This window comes from Cervus elaphus, chromosome 10 (genome assembly GCF_910594005.1).
Source record: "Cervus elaphus chromosome 10, mCerEla1.1, whole genome shotgun sequence".
Taxonomy (NCBI): Eukaryota; Metazoa; Chordata; class Mammalia; order Artiodactyla; family Cervidae; genus Cervus; species Cervus elaphus.
In genome coordinates, this window is record NC_057824.1 from 55,201,789 (window position 1) to 55,224,438 (window position 22,650).

The following is a 22,650-nucleotide window of genomic DNA, read 5'->3' on the forward strand; positions in this document are numbered from 1 at the left end:
GTGGTGAAGAATCCACCTCATACTGCAGCGGACGAGGCTTCGATCCCTGGACGGGGAAACTAAGATCCCACCTGCCTCGCAGCTTTAAGCCCTTGAGCTCTGGAGCCCGCGGACCACAAGTAGAGTCAATGCACCGCAACAAAGTTTCCTCCTGACAGGACGGAGGCCCTGCAGGCTGCAACTGAAACCGCCTTGGAAGTCACTGACATCGCTGAGTTATTCCGAAAAAAGGAGAATTGCCAACTTCCAGCTTCAGCTCAGGACGCCATGCGCCGGGGGCCACAGCACAGCCTGACTGGCACGGTTGTCAGCTGCCCCCTGCACCACGCCGTCCCCCGGGACCTGGCCGTCGCTCAGGGTGCAGGTATGGGAGGCCGCGGGACATTCTGCCTCCCTGCAGCCCCTGACCCTCCAGCCTCAGGCCTGCTGGCGCCCCCTGGAGGGCCTCGGCCAGGCTACTTTCGGCGGGAAGTCCAGTGTTCCAGCCTGACTGAGGCTCTGCCAGCCTCGGGGGGTGACTGGGATCAGGACCGAAGCCAGCAGCCTCCGCCCCCCCGCCCATGGCCCCAGGTCCTGGAGAGATGGGGCTGGAAAGTACACGTGAGCCTCGTGCCACCAGACACACATACCCCGCCCCACACCGACACGCGTGCCCGAGCAAGTTAGAGTTAAAACTGGTCGTGGTGCCTACAGATTAGGAACACTTTTAGTAAGTAGCTCAGTTGGTAAGGAATCCGCCTGCAGTGCAGGAGACCCGGGGTCTATCCCTGGGTCGGGAAGATCCCCTGGAGAAGAGAACGGCTACCCACTCCAGTATTCTTGCCTGGAGAATTCCACGGACAGTGGACGTGGCGGGCTACAGTCCGTGAGATCGCATAGAGTTGGACACCACTGTGCGACTAACTTCCTTTATTTTTAAGTTCTGGGGAAAAACAAAATGCATGCAGCCATGGGATTTGGAAATCAGGGCCGGTCCTCATGATTCCTGACCCTGGAGGAGGTTCAGGGGCTGGGGGGAACCAAGCGCCATATCTGAGAGGAAACGCCCAGGGCCACCCCCACAGGTGAGCGGGTGCGCCTGTTACTGACAGGACGGAGGGCAGGTGGGGCCCCTTCCCTCTGCTCCCCTGGTTCTCCAGGAGCACAGGGCACTGGCCTGGGGTCAGTGGGGCAACGAAAGCCCCACCCAGCCAAGAGACAAATCCTGAGAAGAGGACTCGGCAGCCCCTCCCCCCTCCCCTCCCCAGGCCCACTGGGCCATCAGTGCATCCAGGCACGGCCACCCACGGCCCTGCCCCAGATCCTCAGGAAGCTTCTCCCGCCCTGCCTCACCCCCGAGATCTGTGTGCTGACTGGTGTGTCCTGGGTCATTCCATTTGAACCTCTGGAGGGACACGTGCCTTGTCACCCAGCTCCTGTCACCCCGACCCCGTCCTGCTCACCAGCTCACGTCCCAAGGGAAGCCTCCCCACATGGTCACTGGCATTCAGCGCAGGCAGACCTTTTAATTCGTGCTCATCTGATGCTCCCCTCCCCCCCCCCCCCCCCCGCCCCGCCCCGGCTCCAGGAAGGCCCTACGGCCCAGCTGGGAACCAGGGCCCCATGCCTCCCTTGGTCCAGTCGGTTCAGTAGGCGAGCTCCAGGAGGGCGGAAGCTACGCCTTGTTTGCCCGTGTCCCACTGGCAGAGGTGGTGTTGGGCAGGCAGGGCTGTGATCTCAGCTGACCTGCACATCCTGGCCCGCTCCCCACCCACCACCAGCTGCCCCGAGGTGCGTGGCCCCCACTGAGGGATCAGGAGCTGGCTCATAGGGAGGGTCTGGGTGGATTGTGGGGCAAGAGCTCTTGGAGGAGGCCTCCCTGCAGACTCCTACGACCCGCCTCACCCCAGCCTGGCTGACCCGCTCTGGGCAACCGCTCACCCTCAACTGGCCCACCGCCCACAGGGCACCAAGGAGCCCTAGGAACAGGGTGGGGTCTGCAGGGACCCGGCGGGCCCAGGGCCTGGCACGATGCAGAGCAAGTCGGGAATGCTGGTCCGAGGTTGGCCTCTGGGTGGATGTCGCCCTGGGGCCCAACAGCCCCAGCTATCTCCCTGCACCCCAAGTTCAGGTGGGTGACACCCCTGTGCCTGGCACGTGTTGGCTGGTGACGCGGGCCCTGCTGGGGAACCGGATGAGGGCCAGTGGGGAGGGGAACGTGGGAGCGGGGACAGCAGGAAGCCTGAGGGGCCTGTGGGAATGTGGGGGTGCGACACCTGCTGCGGGGACCCCGGAGGACAGGCAGGGGCAACACTCCAGGGGCTGGGGGTGGAGCGGGGACGACACCCAGCTCTGCCCTGGGCTGTGGGGCCTGGGAGGGGGAGAGGAGGGCCAGGCTGGGAGGGGCCCTCCGGTTTGGGGGCACCCCCATCCCCCATGGTGCCCAGATCAGTCTCCCTGACCTGGGACACACAGCCCGTGGTGGCCACAGCAGAGAGCCCGGTGAGAGGCTGCATGTCTGTCTCTCCGACCATCCTGTCTCCATCACCCACAAGCCCAGAGCAACTCAGCTTCCCCCCTCCCCAACCCTGGGGCCCTCGGTCAGCCAGGCCTCGCAGTCAGCGCCCCTGCAGCCTGGGCACGGCGCACAGCACCTGGGCGGACGGCCGCGCGGTGAAGGCAGGGGCGGGTGTGGTGTCCAGGGCGGCGGCGCTGAGGCCCGGCGGGGGCAGCAGGCGGTACCTCTGCAGGAGGCCCGCAAACAGCAGGAACAGCTCCGACCTGGCCAGGCTCTCCCCCACGCAGACACGGCGGCCTGCGGGGACAGGGGGCGCCGGTGAGTCCCGGAGGCCGTGGGGGAAGCCCCGAGGGCCAGGCCCTGAGCTCAGAGGCCCTGGGGTCCAGGCCACGGCCGGCGGGGGCTGCAGTACCTGCGGAGAAAGGCAGGAAGGCCGGCCGCTTGACGAAGCGCCCGTCGGCGTCCAGGAAGTGGCCGGGGTTGAACTGGCGGGGCGTCTCCCACTGCGTCTCGTCCAGGAGCACGGAGTTCAGCAGGGCCAGCACGGGTGTGCCCTGCGGGGGCGCCAGGTGAGCGGCCAGCCGCTCTCCGCAGATGGGGAGCACGGGAAGCCCTGCTCAGCATCTGTGTCCCTGAGACGCCGTCCCAAGCCCCATCTACCGCGGCCGAGAGGAGAGGGGGAGGGTCTGGGGCGCCGGGGGCCTGGCCCTCGCACCTTGGGGAGCAGGTAGGGGCCCAGCTGGGTGTCAGCGACCGTGCACCGCGGCGCGTGGGGCAGCAGCGTGATGAAGCGCTGCACTTCGTGGAGCACGGCGTTGGTGTAAGGTAGGGCGCGCAGGTCCTCGGGCCGCGGGAGCTGCGCTGGCCCCAGCACGCGGTCCAGCTCCTGCTGCACAAGGCCTGCCGGCGAGGCAGAGGCCCAGCATGCTGGGACCCCGCCCTGCGCCCTGGGCCCCGCCCCCTGAGACCCCGGCCGGGCCGCCTGAGATCAGTGTCCGGCGCTGCGACCTCGGCCCCGCCGCCAGCGCCCCGGGTCCCGCCCTGCACACCGGGCCCCGCCCCCTTCGCCCTTGGCTCCGCCCTGTGCCCAGGGCCCCGCGGAGACGCGCCCCAGGCTCACTCTGCACGCGCGGGTGCTTGCCCATCAGAAGGGCGGCCCACTGCAGCGTGGCGGCGGTGGTCTCCGTTCCGGCCATGACCATGTCCAGGACACAGGCCACCACGTTGGCCTCAGTAAACAGGCCCTCGGGGTCTTTCCCCTGCAGAGGTGGGCGGGGCCGCGCTCAGCTGGAGGCAGGCTCCATGGAACCCCCACGCAGCCAGCCCCGGGCTCAAGAAAACCGTCGAAGACAGGCGCCTCCTACGTCGCGGGCTCACGCGGCCTCGCAGACGCCCGGCGTCTCAGGTGAGGTGACCGAGTCTCGGAGGCGCCCGGCCAGGGAGTGGAACGGCATGGCGCAGGGTCGGCCGGCTCCCTCCCCAGCTCTCTCCCCCAGGCGGGGCCCCAAGATTCCCCCCTCCCGCGGCCTCTTGGGCGGGGGCAGGTCTCGCCCACACCTGGCCCTGCTGGATCAGGGCGTCCAGGTAGCTCCGCTCGGACCCTCGCGGGAGTGTGCGGCGCCTCCGCGCCTCCAGGAGGGCCCTCAGGATGGCCCGCACCTCCTCGATCTTGCGCAGAACCGGCCGGTGCAGCTGGAGGAGGGCCCCGAGCCGCGGGTAGAGGTTGAAGAGCTGGGGGTGGGCAGGGCCGAGCTGTGAGGGCTAAGGGCGGGCCTCCGCCCGCAGGTGGGGCCAACTGTGCGGACCGGCAGCGCCCCAGGCTCCCGGCAGAGGTGCCACCTTCCCTCTCCCTCCCCGTGGGACGGGCAGCCCCGGGGGCGCGGAGGAAAGCCTCCACCTGGGTGCGCGGAGGAGGGGCCAACCGACAGGTAACACACCCGGGGTCCGTGCAAGTCACAGCAGGCGGCTGTAACCGTGGCCCCCGCTCCACACCCACCAGAGCAGGTGAGAGGAAGGCGGGGCAGGACCCGCCTTGGAAGTCACTGACTTCGCTGAGTTATTCCGAAAAAAGGAGAATTGCCAACTTCCAGCTTCAGCTCAGGACGCCATGCGCCGGGGGCCACAGCACAGCCTGACTGGCACGGTTGTCAGCTGCCCCCTGCACCACGCCGTCCCCCGGGACCTGGCCGTCGCTCAGGGTGCAGGTATGGGAGGCCGCGGGACATTCTGCCTCCCTGCAGCCCCTGACCCTCCAGCCTCAGGCCTGCTGGCGCCCCCTGGAGGGCCTCGGCCAGGCTACTTTCGGCGGGAAGTCCAGTGTTCCAGCCTGACTGAGGCTCTGCCAGCCTCGGGGGGTGACTGGGATCAGGACCGAAGCCAGCAGCCTCCGCCCCCCCGCCCATGGCCCCAGGTCCTGGAGAGATGGGGCTGGAAAGTACACGTGAGCCTCGTGCCACCAGACACACATACCCCGCCCCACACCGACACGCGTGCCCGAGCAAGTTAGAGTTAAAACTGGTCGTGGTGCCTACAGATTAGGAACACTTTTAGTTAGTAGCTCAGTTGGTAAGGAATCCGCCTGCAGTGCAGGAGACCCGGGGTCTATCCCTGGGTCGGGAAGATCCCCTGGAGAAGAGAACGGCTACCCACTCCAGTATTTTTGCCTGGAGAATTCCACGGACAGTGGACGTGGCGGGCTACAGTCCGTGAGATCGCACAGAGTTGGACACCACTGTGCGACTAACTTCCTTTATTTTTAAGTTCTGGTGAAAAATGAAACGCATGCAGCCATGGGGTTTGGAAATCCATGCCCGTCCTCACGATTCCTGACTCTGCAGGAATTTCTGAGGGCCTGGGGGGAACCAAGCCCCATATCCGAGAGGAAACACCCAGGGCCACCCCCACCGGTGAGCAGGTGCGCCTGTTACAGGACGGAGGGCAGGTGGGGCCCCCTGCCCTCTGCTCCCCTGGTTCTCCAGGAACACAGGGCACTGGCCTGGGGTCATGTGGCTGGTGAAATCAGGAGCCTCTCCCTGCCCCCACCTCACTCTCTGACACCCCCCCGCCCCCGCCAGTCCCCAGGCCGAGAACAGCGACCTCTACCTGCACACTTGGCTTCCCCAGGAGGACCATGACCTCGTCAACGAGGCCCAGCAAGGACACGAACACAGGATCCCGGTAGTCGAACCTCTGGCCGAAGAGGAGCGCGAAGGTGATGTTGGAGGGAGCCCAGCGGAGCAGGGCCAGCGGGAAGGGCTGGCCTGTGGGGGGAGAGAGGCTTCAGGGCTGTGGGCTGCGTGGGGCGGAGGCGCCCCGGCCCCCACTCACCTCCGTAGCTGTCCAGCTGCGCCATGAGGCACCTCAGCTCCTGCAAGACCTTGTCAGCCACGGGCGCCCTCCCCACGCCCAGGCCATGGAGGGCGCGCACGGTGAGCTGGCGGGCGGCCCGCCAGCGTGGACCTGAGGAGAAGAAGACGCCTGCGGGCCGCACACGCCGGGTGGTGAGCGGCCCCGGGGCAGGATCCCGACGGAGCCTCAGGCCCCCCAAGCCCCCAGCGCCCCCTCCAGCTGGTGTGGCGGGCCCAGTCCTGGTGTGCCCCGCCCCCGTTGCTCTGGGCCTGCCACGCGGGCACCCTGGTGCTCCCCCTGGGCCTCATGGGAGCACTCACCATGCCGCGGCCCCTGCCGTGCCCCGCCCCCCACACACACCTACCTCCGCCCCCATTGATGAGCTGGAAGATGGCAATTGGGGGCCGGCCAGCCAGCTCCTGCCCGGCGCCCACCAGGGCCTTCTTCACCGCCTCGTAGCTGGTCAGCACCACCGTCTTCTGGTGCCCAAGGTGCACGGTGAACACTGGCCCGTACTGTTCAGCGAGCTGGTGGGAATGGGCAGGGCTCATCCGCTGCCCCACCCGGGTCCCTGGGGGGCCCTCACGCCCCACCAGCCCCTTCTGTCCTTACTGCTCCCCTGCCCATTCTGCAGATGGGCAGACTGAGGCCTGGGGGTGGGCAGTGAATTGCTGTGGATCACACAGCAGAGCAGGGCCGGCCACTGCTGTTTGCGGGCGGCTCTGCCCGCAGCACACAGATGGTGGCCTCCAGGGCCTGGCTCTGGGCACAGGCCTGAGAGCCCTGGTACCTGCCACCTGGCAGGGTGGCTGCCCCAGCTCAGGGCGTTCCAGGGTTCCCTGAGGGACTGGGGCTCCCGTACCTCCCCTCCCCCACAGGGCCACCAGGCAGCCTCCTGGGCTTTCCCTGCCGCACCACTGCGCGTGATCAAGGCCGGAGCTGAGCGGGCGTCAGCTGCCCAGCCTTGGGGACGGGCCAGGCCTTCAGCCCCGGGTCAGCTCACAGAGCGCGGTGAGGGGTCCAGCCTCAGCCCAGCTCAGGCAGCCGCTTCCCGCAGAGTCCCCCCGCCTCCAGGCACCTCTGTGTGCTGGTCCTGCTCATTTGTTTCCAGACCGCGGCTGCAGGTGCCGCTCCCAGGAGCACCCAGCTTCTCCCCTCTGCCACCCCAACCTGGGCCTCCCGAGGGCACTCATCAAGTGCTGCCTCCTCCAGGGAGCCCTCCTGGCCCCTTGGACCGCCCATCCTCTTCCCTCTGGGGTGGACCGTGCTTCTCTTCTCGGAGGCAAGGTGGGCCCATGGGCCTCCTGTTCCATGTCAGGCCAGTGCCAGGCTGGACACGAACCTCCCACTCCATGGGGGTCCTGGAAACTGGGGGCTCAGCTTTCCCCCAGATGGGGCAGGCGGGGGCCCAGGGCGCCCACGGGCCCGCGTGGACCCACCTGCATCAGCGCCTGGTCCTGCTGTGCCGCCCGCAGCAAGTGCAGGTTCCCGATGAGGGGCAGGGGGCGCGGCCCCGGGGGCCAGCGGGGGGCCGGGGTGCGGGCGCGGGCGCGGAGCAGCCCCCAGAGCGTCAGCAGCACCAGCAGCGCCAGGAGCAGCAGGGCCATGAGCCCAGCGGGTGGCGGCCAGCTCCCCTCCCGGGTGCCGCCTGCCCTGCGCCTTATGGGCCTCCTGGGAGGGCGTGCCGGCACCCCACCCTCCCGCCACCCCACCACCCCGAGAATGTGGAAGGAGCAGTTTGCAGGGACAGCCAGGCGCTTAAAGCGACAGGCGTGCATGGAATGTGGGGGCCAGTCTGTGCCAGGGGTCGGGGGACCGTCTGGGGGGCGGGCGTCCAGTTAGGCCCTTGGGGCCTCCTTGGCCCTTGCCTTGTTGGGGGACGCAGCGCGGTGACTGCCCCCTGCACCATCTGCCTCTGCCCTGTCTCCCCACCAGAACCAGGGCTCCAGGGCCTTGGGCCCCACGCTCCCCAGGCTCTGAGCCTCCCTACCCGGGAGCCCCGCAGCCCCCCCAAGCCCACCACCACCTGAGTCCACCCAGCACCTCTGTGCCTGGGCCAGGGCGGGCACCAGGTCTACATGGCCAGAGCCTCAAATGCCAGGGCTCCAGAGCCCAACAGCAAGCTTGCCAGAGTGACGGTGTGCCCCTTGGGGGCTGTGGGAGCCCGGTCCCCTGGGCAGATGGCACTGGCCTTCCCAGAACAGGGTGGGCGTGGGGGCGGGTCGGCCATGCAGAGGGGCCCAGCCTGCAGGCCAGGCCGCTGGGGCGGCAAGTGGCGGGTTTATGAGCCCTGTCTATCTGGGCTGCACTCTGCTCCGAAGCCTGGAGGCCCAGCTGGGAGGGAGGAGGTGCCCCTTTGGGATCGAACTCCGAGGGGCCAGAGGGCGGGTGGCCCCAGAAGCAGCTGGGCCTGCGACATACGGCAGCAGGAGCCCCCTCCCCGCCACTGGGCCCCTCACCCTGGGCCTGTCCCCTGCGGTGACATCTGTGCCCCTCCACCCACCCCAGAGCCAAGGCAGCCTGCGGGCCCTTACCCTTCCCAGCCTCCATTTGCACATCTCCTGTGATGGGGTGCTCACTGCCTCATAGGCAGCCCGTCCAGATACACAGTCCTGGGGCTGCCAGGAGTGGGAACTGTTCTCTAAATGCTGAGTCTCTGGGCCTTTCGGGCTGAGCAGCGGTTCCCAAGGTCCCTACTGGGTGCGGAGGCTGGGGGCCTGTCTGCCCAGGACAGTTCAGGCAATTAACTCAGCGTGCGTGTATTGAGTTCCTGTGCATTACCAGGCTCTCCAGGAGCTAGGGCTGTAGGAATGGGTGCTACGGGGATCCCGAAGTGCCCTCGCAGCCCAGCGGGGGCAGGCGGGGGGCACATGGCCGTGACTTTGCACAGAAAACCGCTTGGGTGTTGGAGCTGGAGGGTGGGTCTCAGGAGGAAGGGCGTTCGTGAGGAGGGAACAGCTTGTGCAGAGCCTGCAGGGGTGGCACGGAGCGGGGGCGCTGGGCAGCCCTGGGTCATGGCCATGGAGCCACACTGGGGGCCCAGCCCCTTGGGATGGCAGTGTGGCTGCGGGGCTGGAGGGGAGCACGCATCCCTGTCAGGGGCTCCGCTCTGGGTCGGTGAAGCCCACGCTGAGGGGCCTGCTGAGCGGGGGCCAGGTCTTGGTGCTGCCGCTGTGCTCGGAGAGCAGGCGTGGCCCCCGCAGCAGGACTGAGCTGCAGGGAGCCCGTCTCAAGACCCTTCCTGACAGAACCGCCCCTGGCGTCTGTCCTGGGGCCTCCAGCTGCTGACAGCCCGTCAGGGTGGCTGGGTTTCCCGGGGAGGGAGTGGGCTCAGCTCGGTGGCGCAGTGGCCCATGCCCCAGGGCTGCATGTGGTGGGCCCTGCAGCATCCACTCTGAGTGACCCACTGCTCTGCCTGCATCCCATCCAGTGAGGGGGGCACCGCGGGGAGGGTCCTGGGAAAACCCAAACTGGCTGGAGCAGGCCGCTGGGTCTAAGGACATTCCCCCGACATTCACGTCCACCCAGAGCCTCAGAACGGGGGCCTCTGTGGAGTGTGGCTCTCTAACCAAGTCACCTTGCCCCTCATTTGGTGACAGAGGCAAGGGTGGGGGCCACGGCCACAGGCCAAGGACCCAGGAACCGCAGAAGCTGGCTGGGATCAGGAAGGACCCGCCTGGAGCCATCTTCAGGAGGTGCCCTGCCTTCTGGCCTCCGGAGCAGAGCAGGTGGTGGTGGTGTTTTCCGTTCCCCCAGGCTATGTCCCTTGTTGGGGCAGCCCCGGGAGGCCTTGGGAGCAGGGTTCAGAAAATCACCCCACTCCAGAAACATGGCAGACCGGTCACACGGGTCCCTTCGTGGGGTTGCCGCCTAACCGCCTGCCTGGGCGTCACTTCGTCCCCCCGGGAATGGGGGTTCGCTCTATTTGACTTGTCTATGATTGACTGGGCCCAGAGGCCACCAAGCCGGCCAAGAACAGGACAAATGCAGGTGATCCCCCGTAAACACACAGAGGACATCTGTCTCATGGAGGAGGTCACCCAGAGGCTTGGCTCTGCTGTCCCGTCAGACGTTGACCAGTCCTGAGCCTGCTTGGTGGGCTCATCCAGTGCTCTCTCTCCTCTGACTGGGTGTGATTGTCAGCGTTTGCACATTTCTCTTTGAAGCAGCCTTGTCATCCCGCCCTCTTCCCTCGTTAACGGGCAAGATAAAGCTCGGCCGTGTGCTCAGTATCTGTTAGCCTGAGAGCCTTTTGAAAATTACTCTTTGACAGCAGAATTTATTAACATCAAAAGATCAGCAAGATCTAGTTTCAGGCCAGGGTCGATTCAGGGGCCCAGTGACATCATCAGGATTCCAATGAATTCTCCTCTCTCTTGGGTCTGCTGGTGGCACTCTGGGCTGGGGTGGGGAGTGGGGGTTGTGGGGCAAGCGGTGTTTCTGTGTCTGCTCCTGGTGGCCAGACGGCCACCTGCACCCAGGCTCACCTCCTCCCAGAGCGGTCCAGTGGGCAGTTGTACCAGCCCCATACTGGTGTTCGAGCAGAAGCCTGGGAACTGTGGGGTCAGAACTGAGTGGCCGGGGTCACCTGGGGCTCAGGTCACACCTAGCCTTGACGCCCCAGGTGCAGACTGTTGCCTAGAGGGCTCTGGGGTTGCACACACCTGACTCCACACTTGGCCCCTCTATCTACTCCCAAGGCTGAGACAGCATCTTCCAATGACAGCTCCCAGCCCTCAAGCTCTCCATCTACTTGGCCCTCAGCCATGGAGAGCTGGGGACTGTGCCCTTGACCCTGGGTGGGGGCTAGTGACCATGGTGGAGGCAATATTCTGAGACTTTGGAGGTGGACCGGGAAAGCCATGTGGCTTCCACCTACTGCTTCTGGGATCCTGCATGCAGGACGCAGTCAGCATCCTGGGAGCAAGCCCTGGGAGGTGGGAGGAGGGCCAGGGGGACAGGAGCTGCGACCCCCAGGAACCAGGCCCAGCACCCAGCCACACGTGCTCAGTCCTGAAGGGCTTCCCTATTCTGAGGTGTAGTGGCCCCGGCTGATGGCCCATGGGGCCATCTCCACATGGCCTGCCCACTCCCCGAGTTTAGGAGCACAACGGATCACTGCTGTTTCACACCCGTGAGTCAGGGCTGTTTGTTACAGTGGTGGGAAACTCATGCACTGGCTGTGTAACTCTGGGCAAGGGGCTTGACCTCTGTGTGTCCTATGTCTGACATGAAGATAATAATGCCTGAAAACTGTGTTCATTCTTCAAACATCATTTTTAACTTAATCTCGCAGTTTCTTTATTTTCGGCTGCCCTAAGTCTATGTTCCTTCGCACGGGCTTCCTCTGGTTGTGACGAGCCGGCTAACTCTGTTGCAGTGCTCAAGTGTCTCACTTCAGGGGCTTCCAGTGGTCCACGGGCTGTAGCCCCGCTGGCTTCAGCAGTTGTAGTTCTCAGGCTCTAGAGCGCAGGCTTGGCAGTTGTGGTGCACGGGCTTAGGTGCTCCAAGGCATGTGGAACCCTCCCTGACGGGGGATCGAACCCATGTCCCCTGCATTGGCAGATGGACTGTTAACCACTGGACCACCAAAGAAGTCTCCCCAAATATTTTTAATTTTTAATTAACTAATTAATTAAATTTTTGGCTATGCTGCATGGCCTATGGGATCTTAGTTCCTCAAGCAGGAATCGAAGCCAGGCCCCAGGCAGTGAAAGCATCAAATCCTAACTACTGGACTGCCAGGGAATTCTTCAAAAGACACTAGCTGAACACCTACTGTGTGTCAGCACTGTGAGCCCATGTCAAACAGCCCCGCACGTAGGAGGGTTTCCAAAAGCATTTTTCCTTGCTTTTCGACCTAAAGATTTAATGAACTGCTAAACATCTCCTATGAAGCAATAATCGGTTACTTGGCAGGCTGACACCTCCTGGTCACTGGGCCTCGAGGGGTCATGGGTCCCCCAGGGCTGCCCCACGGAGAGGGAGAGGTATGGCAGCCTGGGTGGGGAGGAACTGTCCCTTCCTCTGCTAAGTGGTGTGATCAAGTTGCAGGGAAAGGTGCTATTTGCTAGGTAATAAACACTCCTATTGTTCACAGCCCTGGAGCATTAATAAGTAACCCAGTGCGGGGCCCCTGGCTCCTGTAGTGTCAACAGTTAATATGACAGGAATGGGGAACAGGTACAAGCTTCCTCCTGTAGTTTTCTGTGGGCCCAGAGCCCCAGGCCAGCCCCGGCCCAGACAACAGGGCTGAGCTTACCCGCTGGTCTGGGCCCACCCTGTGGGCCCCTCCTGTTGGCCCGCTGACTTTGGTGGAGCTCTGGGCGGCTCCGGACAAACAGGGTGGAATCCCACCTCAGGCCCGGAGGTCGGGGGGTGTGCACCATGGGGGTCCTTGCGAGTGGGTGAGTGCATGCTGGATGGCTTCTGGAGAAGGGGGCATCCGACCTAGGCCCTGTGGGGAGGGGATGCTGCTGGGACTGGTGGGCAAGCCCCCGATGTTACAGGGGGCAGTGGTGCTGGGCCTGGGGGAAGACCGCTTGTCCAGGGGGGTCAGCTGGTGACTCTGCGGTGCTGAGGCCCCCACAGGCTTATGTCTAGGGCCTGGCACGTGGCTGGCGCCAGGGACCGCTACGTGGGTGGAGTGGATGCATGAATAGGGGTTGGAGCTCAGGGAAGAATCAGACAGCAGGGTGGTGGGCGGGCGCCCACCCACCTCCATCAGCTCTGCCCAGGGTACAAGGTTGGGAGGAGCCCTGCTGCAGAGAGCTAGTGACCACCCCCCCCCCCCCAGCCTTTTCCTTGTTTTTACTGTTGCTATAACAACAATAATAAATGACCACCAGGGACTTTCCTGTTGATAATGCATTTTCACTCTTTTATCTGTTGAATTGTGTCCCAGATTCACATGTTGAAGTCCTAGCTCCCCTACCTTAGAATGTGACCTTTCTGGGAACAGGGTCACTGTATATGTAATTAGCTGAAGTGAGGTCATGGGGGTGTGTCCTAACCCAATAAGGGTTCATCCTCCTGGAAGGACGATGTGTGAACACAGACACACAGGGAGAGGCCACGTGGTGAGGCAGACGGGGTGATGCGTCCACAAGCCAGGGGGCACCAAGAGCTGCCGGCAATCCACGAGCAGGGAGCCAACACCCGGCTCTCGGATAACTGGCCCCCAGAACTGTGAGAGAAGGAATTTCTGTTGCTCTAAGCTGCCCAGACCCTGCAGCCTTGCGGGGATGCAGAGACCCTCCTCACCCTTGCCAGGGACAGCCTTCCAGGAGCGTCCTCCTGCCCTTGGGCTTCTTATGGATTGAAGCTGTGTGTCCTTGGGCAAGTTGCTGACCCTCTCTGAACTTCGTTTCCTCGTCCTAAATAGATGACGACTGGACCCTCTGCCATTGTGTTGCCTCGAGGATAAGAAACCCCACCTGCAGAACAAGTGACTGAGGGTCCCGGCCTTTCGGAGCCCGGGGGCGGGGCCTGGGCACGAGGGGCGGGGTCTCGGTGCTGGGGGCGGGCCCTGTACCTCCAAGTCCAGGCCCATCAGGGGCGGCTAGCCGCTCGACGTGCTCGGCGCTCCCGCGGGGCCTGCTCCGCGATCGGCCGGCCGTCCTGCGTACGGCGCGCGTCGCCCTAGGAGAGTCTGGGTGCCGCCATCATGTCGACGGCTATGAACTTCGGGTCCAAGAGCTTCCAGCCGCGTCCCCCGGACAAGGGTAGCTTCCCTCTCGATCACTTCGGTGAGTACGGGCGGTCCGGACTCCCCGGCCCGGTGGTGCCTCGCGGCGCGGGCGGGGCCTCTGAGGCTCGGTACGGCCCGGCTCGGTCCGGAGCCTCCCACCGGGGCCCGGGGTAGGAGCGGGGACGGCGCTGGGCCCTGGGGCCAGCGAGAGGACACGGAGGCCGGCCTGCGGTCGGGGGCCGACGTTCCGGCAGCCGCATCCTTGGCGGGTGTGAGGCCCGCGCGCGGGGTTCCGCGGGCGTCTGGTGCGGAAGCGGAGGGCGCTCCTGGTCGCCGCAGCCTCCGCGGAAGCTAAGGCTTCGAAAATGGGTTTCGGATGGTTCTTTATTTGCCAGTCTGCAACGTCTGCAGGGAACTCCCGGCGCCGCCGCTTGGACGTCCCCCTTTTCCTGCCCTCGCTGTTCCACCCAAAACATTTGTCTTTTCTCGTCTGTTTCCAGAGTGTTTCTGAAGGAAACTAGTTTCCAGAGGAGAAGAAGGAGGGCTGCCAGTAAGGTTGCTGGGCGGGCATGTCCTGTTTTCACTTTAAAAAGAAAACATTTTTCTGTTTTGTTCCAGGTGAATGTAAAAGCTTTAAAGAGAAATTCATGAAGTGTCTCCGGGACAATAATTTTGAAAATACTTTGTGCAGAAATGAATCAAAAGAATATCTAGAGTGCAGGATGGAGAGGCAAGTACCTGCCAACCATGATTTATGTCTTCTCCGCCCACCCTGTCTCCAGCTGAAATGTTTGTCCCAAGAGGCCCCACCCAGGCCTGACTTCTCCTTGTGTTTGGCCCCAAAGGGCTGCCTGGCTGTGAAATTGAGGCATTTCGGAGATGAGTTGTACTCAAAGTTGTTGGCAGCCGTGGGAACCTTTTCCCCAGTGATAGCCATGGACGTGATTGCATTCCTCAGAGTTTTTTCTTTCTAAATGTGTGATGTGTCATTCAGGTTTCAGAATCGTACATCATAAAAATGCTGACTGAGTCAAAAGATTTGTGGGTACAGAGCTTATTCCTTTAAACGTTCTCAGAACATAAAAATACGTGCTGTTTTGTTTGATATCCACTCAAGAGCTGTTTGTAGTGTGACAGGCAAGACAGTGGGCCCGAGAAACAGTGAAAGATGAGTGACTCTTCCTATCTCAACCAGAGTTCACAAGACCCACCTTTAGACAAAACAAAAACGCTTCTAACTGATCCGTTGAGATTTTACTTCAGAAGTACCATTGTAAAGCTTCATGGGGAAAGCATGTAACCTATTATGTGCTTGGGTGGAAACTTTTATTTATGTCCTTTGAGCTCTTTGTTTGCTCACGAGGGAACCCAGTCTGGCAGAGGCCTTGTCTGAAGACAGGTTGACAAAAAGCAATCCATTCTGGGCCTGTTTTCAATTTTTCCTTAACAAACTCAGGCATTCCCCTCCAGGCAAGCTCCGCTGTGCTTCTTGGACCCCAGGTGTGTTGAGGGCTCTCTGCAGACATTTGGGATTTTGAGGGAGATGGGCCTTCTTGGTGCCCGGCCCTCAGGGGGTGCCCTTCTCCCCTCGTGAGTCACGCAGGCTCACAGGTGTTGTAGGCTTAACGATGGGCCGGCCTGACACCAGCTCCGTCATCTCTACGTGGTGTGTCGGTCGGGTCTGCATGCTTCACTCACTCTCGCAAATCAAAACAGCTGAACTCGAGTAGTCTCTTCTTGGCACGAGCCTTGGTGACGGAGTTCGGCGCTCGTCTCTGCCCTGCGCCTGCCCAGAACTCGGGTCGCCGTCCCCGGGTCGGTCCTCCCTGGGCCGGCACAGGGCCCAGCGGCTCCAGCTCAGGGCTGCCTGGAGGGTCCAGTTGCTTTCGTTCCGGAGCCACGCCTGCTGCGTGACGAGGGCTTCCCGGCAGGGCCAGCGGAAGGGCCGTCTTTTTCCCGTTTGCTCCTGGGCCTCTGAGGAAGGCCTGCAGACGGGAATGCGTCAGCTGCTCTGTGGGTTCCACGATTCAGGCGGCATCACTGGTTGGTCAGGCCGCATTTGGTTGTGAGGGGTGTGTGTTTCTGACTTGGTCCGTATCTTGCCCACTTGCTTCTCCGTCACTCTTTTATTTATTTATTTTTCCGTCACTCTTTTATTTATTTTTTTTATTAGTTGGAGTCCGTCACTCTTTTAAAAAGCTTCCTTTCCGCTTTTTTCCTTTTTGCTGATATTCCACACCCTTCTTTCGTGTACTTCACATGCATCTTTTTAAGAACTGGACCGAGGTAGAATTTGTCAGTTGGCTCACACGGTCTCGGGCCCTGTTGGCCTGGAGTGGATGTGTCTGCTGCTGAGGGCAGGGGCTACGCTTCCTCACAGCAGCTTCTGTTAACATTGGGGTTGCACGGTCAGCAGAGACACAGCGAATACATGTGGGATCCGAGACCTCAAGTCCAGGGCCCGCCCTGGCATGTCTGGTGGCCAGGCCTCCTGACCTGGTGCGGAGCGTGTAGAGCGTCTGGTCCTGGGAGAGCACTGGGCCCGACCAGGTGCGGCCCAGGCACTTCCCTCAGGAGGGTCTGTCCTGACCTGTCTGTTCCCGGGCTTCCTGTCCTTGGCCTGTGGCCCACCCTGCATGCTCACGGTCCACGGTGCTGTGTCTTCAGATCCTTCCTCCTCTTTACATTTTTTCTTTCTGACCAGAGGCACCCAAGGTTCTATGATTTTAAGGATCCTGGGATTAGGTTGGGTCCCCTTGGATAATGCAAGGTGGTCTCCTCTCTGAGTGGGCCGACGGGCAGCCTTGTTTCCTCAGCAGCCTCAATACCAACCCCCTCCCGCTGGTATCAGGTCTCACTCACAGATTCTAGGGCTCAGGGCATCACCTGGGGGCCCTGGCCCTGTCAACCACGTTGTGTCTGAGCGGCCGGTTCTAAGAACCGTGTTCTGACAAGGTGTAGTGGGAGTTTGTCGTTACTTGCCTCCTTGGATTTTAGGAGCGTCTCGTGCATTCTGTCACTGTGAGGGTAGTGGAATCTGTTGCCGGGTGGATTCCACGAGCTGGTGTTTGTGATTCTGGGGATGTTGTCCTAAGGGCTGTTGCCAGGCCTCTGGGTGTCGTGGGCGTGGCGGGCAGGGGCACAGGGGCGTGCACACAGGAGCATGTGATGAGGAAAGTGGTCGGGAGCACGGCAGGTACGGGTCTGAGGGTGCTGTTCCCATGAGGGGGTGGGGGCGCCCGGCCTGAGCGGCCGCATGGACCCTGACAACTCTCACTTTTCCTTTCAGGCAGCTGATGGCACAGGAACCCCTGGAAAAGCTGGGATTTGGAGATCTGATTGATGGAAAATCAGACAAAAACTGAGCTGTGCTGGGAGGAAGCCCGTGGCTGTGTGGGGTCGCTCGGACTCCCGCCCCCACAGCGCGCTCATAGGTACCGCGGCTCAGAAGGGGACTGTGGGGGTGCCCGCGAGATGCTGCTCGGAACCATGCCAGATGCCCCTCCCTGGGGACGTGCCTTGAGGCTAGGAAACGGCTCGTCTTCTGAAGCTGCTGAAAGGATTTTGGGAAAGTGGTGTCCCTTTTAGATTTCTGTTTCCCTCAGGCTTGTGAAGGTTTATCCTAAGTTCGCGGGGATGACAGGGCTCCCAGGGAGGTGAGGTGTCCGGTGCCCACCCAGGGCACTGTGGGCGCCAGTGAGGTGCTGGGTTCACGTCGTTGGCTGTGTGTGAACGTTACATGGAAGTTATGTAGACGTTGTCAGGAAGACGTTCCTAGTAAGTGGGTTGCTCTTTGTACTCATAAGCATGTACTCTGTTCATTTCCTTTTCTTTTTTTTTTGAAACAAAAACAGAGGATAAACCTGGAAGGGGAAACTGGTTTTGACACATCTGACTTCTTGATTTTTGCTGGTGATGCCTGAACACCATGTGTCTTTCTGATCCGTATCGGGTGACACTTGTACAGTCAGATGTTTAGTTTCAAGAAGTCGCCTGCTGTAACTGGGGAGCAGGTCGTCCGCCCTTGTCAGGCGACGGCGCAGCGGCCTCTGGCGCTTTTCCTCTGAGGAGCCGCAGAGCCTGCAGCCAGCCCCGCTTCTTGGCCAGGAGGGGTCAGGGCAGCGTGGGCCCGTTGAGTGCTGCCCGAGTGCTTTGAGACCCCAGGGCAGTGTTTCTGGGGAGCCTTGTCGTGGGCTCAGAGCCTCAGCGGAGACCCTGCACCTGCCCCGTGACTGTCTCCCTGGCCCCAGTCAGCTGACTTGTCCCAGTGTGGCCAGTGGGGGGGGGGGGGGCCAGGAAGACCCAGGTGAGTGCCCTGACCCCCTCCTGCTGCAGGGAGCCCTCGCGCCTCCCCGGCCACGTCCAGTTGTCTGTGTGGCGTCCCTCCCCTCGGTCCTGCGGTGGCGCCGTGCTCACTCAGGCCCTCCCCTCGCTCCATCCCAGGCCGGCCGTCTGCCGGGGGCTCCGGCACTGCTGGCCCCGTGGGGGTCCAGCCCCCGGTGCTCCGTCTGTGCCTTGTCACTGGAGCATCGTCTCTGTCTACGCTTCTAGCTGGTTTATGAAAAGCCTTGCTTTTTATCACCAAACCGAGCCATGGAAGTATCCAGTGTGACGTTGCACATGTACAGGGTTATTCATTGCAGCGTTGTTTGTAATTGTAAAGCATTGGTGTGACCCGGCCACCCGTGCTTGTCCCCGAGGCAGGGCCCGGGGCGGCCGCAGGAAGGACTGGGGGAGACCACAGTGTGCCCTGCATGGCCCTGCATGAGAGGGAACTTGGGGCCCAGAAGGCAGTGTGGTGGGGGAGGGCTGTGGGTAGAGAAGCAGATGTACAGAAGTTGTGCAGAAGCGTGTGCATGCACTCCCCTGTGTTCATACGGACATCCTTTCGCTCTAGGTCCCGGGGACCTGGGGTCACTGACCCCTGGCAGCCAGGGGCTTGCCTGGCGGCTGACTCTTTGATTTGAGCCTCTCTCCAGCAGGAAGACCCAGGGCCAGAAAGTCCATTTGACCCTGGACCCTCTTGTGTCAGACAGTAGGGAGTTGCCAAAGCCTTGGTGGGCTTGTCAGGAGCGCGCGGCAGGGCTCCCAGTGGCCTGGTTGGCAGCAGCGGAACAACCGTTGGGTTTGGCTGCAGCGTCAGTTCCTGCCCAGGAGTCCCTGCTGAGGGAGGGCAAATGTTCCAGCGCAGGAAGGGGACAGCCGTCCTCCCGACCCCGGCCCTTGTGGAAGGACGGGGCATCCAGGCATCAATGTGTCTGGAGGTGGGTGGGCAGCGTTAGGTGGAGCCGGTTCTGGAGGACACCCCAGGAAGCACTCAGCCACCAGCCGAAACCTCTGGGATGTCGCTGACGGCAAGGTCCCCATGGCACGCGCCCTGATCTGCCCCAAGGAGGCGGCATCACTGCTGTTTTCTCTTGAGTGTGTCACCTCCGTCTCCGAGGACACACCGACGTGCCCGGCCCGAGGGCCAAGCCTGGCATGAGGGTCAGCGGTGCTGTCCCCGAGGACGGGTGAGGGGCTTTGGGTTGGTCACAGCGCATCATGTCCGTGCACACGGGGATGTCGTCAGGAGAAGCGGGCAAACTCTGGCCTGTTTCTGCAACTTTTTGGAAGTCTGGAGTTATTTCAAAATAAAGAATTAAAAAAATGGTCCATGCTCATCTCTTTGTAGTTGAACTTTGTACATACATGACTGGGTGAATTCGTGTTTTGAAACACATTTGGGAATCCCACAGAGAACTCGGCTGTGGTGGCGTCGGGAGCGGGCGCGGGGCTGGAGGACACCCCACATGGACCGCGGGCTCCTCACGGAGGAGCAGTAGCTCATGCAACCACTGCTAAAAATACGAGGCTTCGTCTGGTCCTGCCAAAGCTCCCTTGAGGTATTTTTGGTTGTCATCATTTGTCAAGTAAAGAATGCATTTTACTTGTCGTATATACTTGTCTCAGTGAGCCAGTGACATTACTATAAGGCACCTAAAGACAATGGGCAGAATGTTTTCCAAGTGTCTTTAGGATTATGCCAGGGCAATCTGATGGCCACCGTCAGCCCTGGGCCCACAGCCACCTTCCCGAAGTGCGATGCTGACAGAGCCCCTGGGATGGGAGCTGGGGGCGCAGGGCCAGGCCCCCCGCCTTAAGCAAGCCAGCTCCTTGTAACAGCTCTGGAAAACTCGAGCAGAGGAAAACAAGGTGGTTGGAATACCTTTTACTCTGTATCTGTTTAGGGAGGCAATGCTTTTATTAAAAAAAGCAAGTTAGGTTCCTTCCCCACTAACAGATCAGCACAGACTCGGTGGCTTAAACAACACATTTATGCTGCCTCATGTTCAAAAGCTCCCGCGAGCTGGCTCCTTCCGGAGGCGCTGGGCAGGGTCCACTTCCTGCTCTCCCAGCTCCGTGAGGTGCCGCGTCCCATGGCCCGACCTCGTCCTGAGCTGCTGGCTTCTCCCTCCCTGACTGCCTCCTCCCCCGTCCTCGATCTGACCCGCCCCCCCTCCCCCCAGAGGGTCCTTCATGATGATATTGGGCCCCCTAGGCACGGGCAGCTTCGAACTGGGGGACACAACAGAACCCTGCTTGTTTCATATACGTGAACAGCTTAGAACTGGGGGACACAACAGAACCCCGCTTGTTTTACACACGTGGCTCACATGTTATCGTGTGCGGCGCTTTGCGGTGAGTGGTGGTTTTGATTACTCAGTAGACGTTCTTCAAAGGAAACTGAAGGGTGTGCACATTGGCCCCTTCACTCCTTCTGCAGAGAAGCCTGCGGCCTCTGCCCTCCATGCATCCTGGATGGCGCGGCCCTGGCCCTCAGGAGGAGCTGGGGTCTTAGGTGGCTGCTCTCTGTCCTTGGGAAGCACGTGGGGGCAGCGGGAGCCCAGAGCAGGACAGCCCTCCAGCCCCGGGGGTCCGGGAGGGCTTCTGGGAGCATGTGGAGTAGGACCCGGGCGGCCCTCGGCAAACAGGGCCATCTCTGCACCATGCACAGCTGCCCACCTGTTTTTCTTTGTGACTGTTTATAACAAGCATCTATCATTTTTATAGAAACAATAGAAACATCAGCTAGGGGAACAGCCTTCTGAAGGTGCCAGGCCATGTTACCAAGCTCGGGGTTACCACGTCGCGGGGGGTTAGGGTTGGCGTGTGCAGGGCGCCAGCCGCCCGGTGACAGAAGCAGGGCGTGGGAAGGGCCCTTCTCCCTCCCGGAGGCCGCAGCCGGGCACAGACTGTGGTGGCATGGCGGCCCCTGCTGGCCGGTGGTGGCGCCGCAGTGCCTGGGGTCACCTGTGGGAGGGCCGTCCCCTGGGGCCCCCACGGGCGCAGCGAACGTGCAGTGGCTGCCACACTCCGGGAGCAACACATCGGGCCAGGCTGTGCGTCTCTGAGGCCCTGGATACTCCTGACACGGGGGTCAGGCTGGAGGCGGGAGCCCCAAGTGCAGTGGGCGCCCCAGCTGAGGGCCAGCCCCCAGCGCCTGCGCCCCTGGTCACCCCGGGCTCAGGGACCCGTGAGGGACTGCAGGGGCTCGCCGCCCACACCTGCGGGCTGTGTGCCCAGGGTGCAGTGGAGCCGCTGCAGAGGAGACCACCCTGGGGCAGAGGGCGCGGGGGGAGGGCCAGGGTCGGGCTTCTCCCCGCTCTGTGAAGAGAGTCCTGGGCGTGATGATGGGGGCAGGGTTCTGGAGAGGAGAGCCCTGTGCCTGCGCTGGTGGCAGCTGCCCCAGACTTGGCTTCTGACCGCAGCGCCCGATGGTTGCCGTCCTCACGGCCCCAGATGGGCTGTGGTCAGATGGCGGCTGACGCCCCTATGACACCGTACCCGTGTGCCTGGTACATGAGCCGGTTGGGGGGCGGGCGGGAGGTGGGGGACCCCCACCGGGCCTTGGCAGGTGGCGGCTCAGGAGAGACTCGGGGAGACGGCGCGCCAGCAGGAGCTGAGTCCTCTCCAAGTCTTGGAGGCGAGGGTACTGGGTCCTCCTAGGTTGGAGGCTCACGGCTCCCGGCCCACACCCCGGGGCAGCCGTAGGCCCCACCCACCGGGGCGGGCAGCCGTAGGCCCCACCCACCGGGGCGGGCAGCCGTAGGCCCCACCCCTCGGGGCGGGGCAGGTAGCTCCTGGGGGAGGGCGTGTGGGAGGCGGACGGGTGGACACGGTGGGGCGCAGATGCACAGACCCTGCCGGGGAAGGCGAGGACCCCTCACGCCCCGCTCGTCCCCCTGTCCGCGGCCTGACCTGTCCTGTCCCCGCGTGTCAGCCCAGGACCTGGCCTTGCCATGTGCGCACCCTGCAGGGCCTGGTGAGCTGTGGGGTGCTTCCACACGGGCTGTGGACTCCCGCCGCCTCGCCCTGCAGGTGGGGCAGGGTCCCTTGTGCTTGGTCCACAGACAGGCCTGGGGCTTGGTCCTGCAAACAAGCCTCAAGCCGTAGGTGAGCAGGGCCTCGCAGCCTCGGCTCCCTGCCCTTGAGGACCGCTGACCCGTCCATTCCGCGGGCCTGGTGGCTCAGCACGGGCTGGAATCGACAGGTCCGAGGCCTCGGGAGCACCCCGGCATGCCGTGGGCGTTCACGACCGGCTGTTCTCACTGACCGTTGCGGTTCGTCCGGGCTGTAGTGTTGTAACGCTGCTCTCTTTTCGTGGCCGAGTCCTGCCCTGCTGTATCCATGCCTCCGGACAGGGCTCACCCCGCTTTGGCTCCTGTGAGGAGCGCTGCTGTGAACATTCACGTACACATTTCTGAGTGTGTGCGCGCTTTCCGCCTCTCGGGTGCGTACTTGGTGGAGTGGGTGCTGCTCCGTTTGTGGGTCTGTGCGGGTGCAGCCGTCCCGTCTGCCGACAGCCGTGATGCTGGGCACCTGCACGTCTGTGTGTCTTCCTGGGAGAAAGTGCTGCTGGGGTTCTCTTACCACTGGCTTGTCAGAGTCGCACTCATCTGTGAACTTTAAGTCCCCGGCTGGATGTCAGTGCTCAAAGAGCTGGGACCCAGGAGACTGAGCATCACTGTGGCCGCAGCCCACTCCCCAGACTGCACCCGGGCTTCCCCCGGCTCCCACACCCGCCCCAGGGGGGCACCCTGGGAGCCCAGGTCCTCCAGGAGCCCGAGGGGCC

The 22,650-nt window shown here is 62.8% G+C and overlaps 2 protein-coding genes across 3 annotated transcripts; one reads left to right on the forward strand and one right to left on the reverse strand.

The window, feature by feature from the left end:
* Positions 1-2,597: 2,597 nt before the first annotated feature.
* On the reverse strand, positions 2,598-8,017 carry LOC122702054 (cytochrome P450 2W1). Its single transcript, XM_043915564.1, has 9 exons — positions 7,285-8,017; positions 6,210-6,372; positions 5,825-5,974; positions 5,600-5,757; positions 4,055-4,228; positions 3,618-3,756; positions 3,213-3,397; positions 2,910-3,051; positions 2,598-2,794 (listed from the first exon to the last, which is right to left on the reverse strand). Exons 1-9 carry the CDS (start codon positions 7,621-7,623, stop codon positions 2,598-2,600), a joined length of 1,647 nt encoding a protein of 548 aa, XP_043771499.1. The 5' UTR covers positions 7,624-8,017.
* Positions 8,018-11,590: 3,573 nt separating this feature from the next.
* LOC122701976 (cytochrome c oxidase assembly protein COX19) lies at positions 11,591-19,190 on the forward strand. Of its 2 annotated transcripts, XM_043915482.1 has the most exons (3): positions 13,396-13,593; positions 14,154-14,265; positions 16,825-19,190. In XM_043915482.1, the coding sequence occupies exons 1-3, from the start codon at positions 13,512-13,514 to the stop codon at positions 16,898-16,900; spliced, it is 270 nt and encodes an 89-aa protein (XP_043771417.1). In that variant the 5' UTR covers positions 13,396-13,511; the 3' UTR covers positions 16,901-19,190. The 2 variants fall into 2 exon arrangements, with proteins under 2 accessions (XP_043771416.1, XP_043771417.1); XM_043915481.1 differs by lacking the exon at positions 16,825-19,190 and having other exon boundaries at positions 11,591-13,593; positions 14,154-14,571.
* Positions 19,191-22,650: the final 3,460 nt, after the last annotated feature.

Bases quoted from the DNA above. Each gene is read 5' to 3' on its own strand.
- LOC122701976 (XM_043915481.1), top strand. From the start codon at position 13,512: ATGTCGACGGCTATGAACTTCGGGTCCAAGAGCTTCCAGCCGCGTCCC. The intron at 13,594-14,153 runs GTGAGTACGGGC...GTTTTGTTCCAG, and splicing joins CTTCCCTCTCGATCACTTCG to GTGAATGTAAAAGCTTTAAA.
- LOC122702054 (XM_043915564.1), bottom strand. From the start codon at position 7,623: ATGCACGCCTGTCGCTTTAAGCGCCTGGCTGTCCCTGCAAACTGCTCC. The intron at 3,757-4,054 runs GTGTGGGCGAGA...CCACCTCTGCAG, and splicing joins CCCTGATCCAGCAGGGCCAG to GGGAAAGACCCCGAGGGCCT. The intron at 2,795-2,909 runs GTACTGCAGCCC...CTGTCCCCGCAG, and splicing joins CTTCCTGCCTTTCTCCGCAG to GCCGCCGTGTCTGCGTGGGG.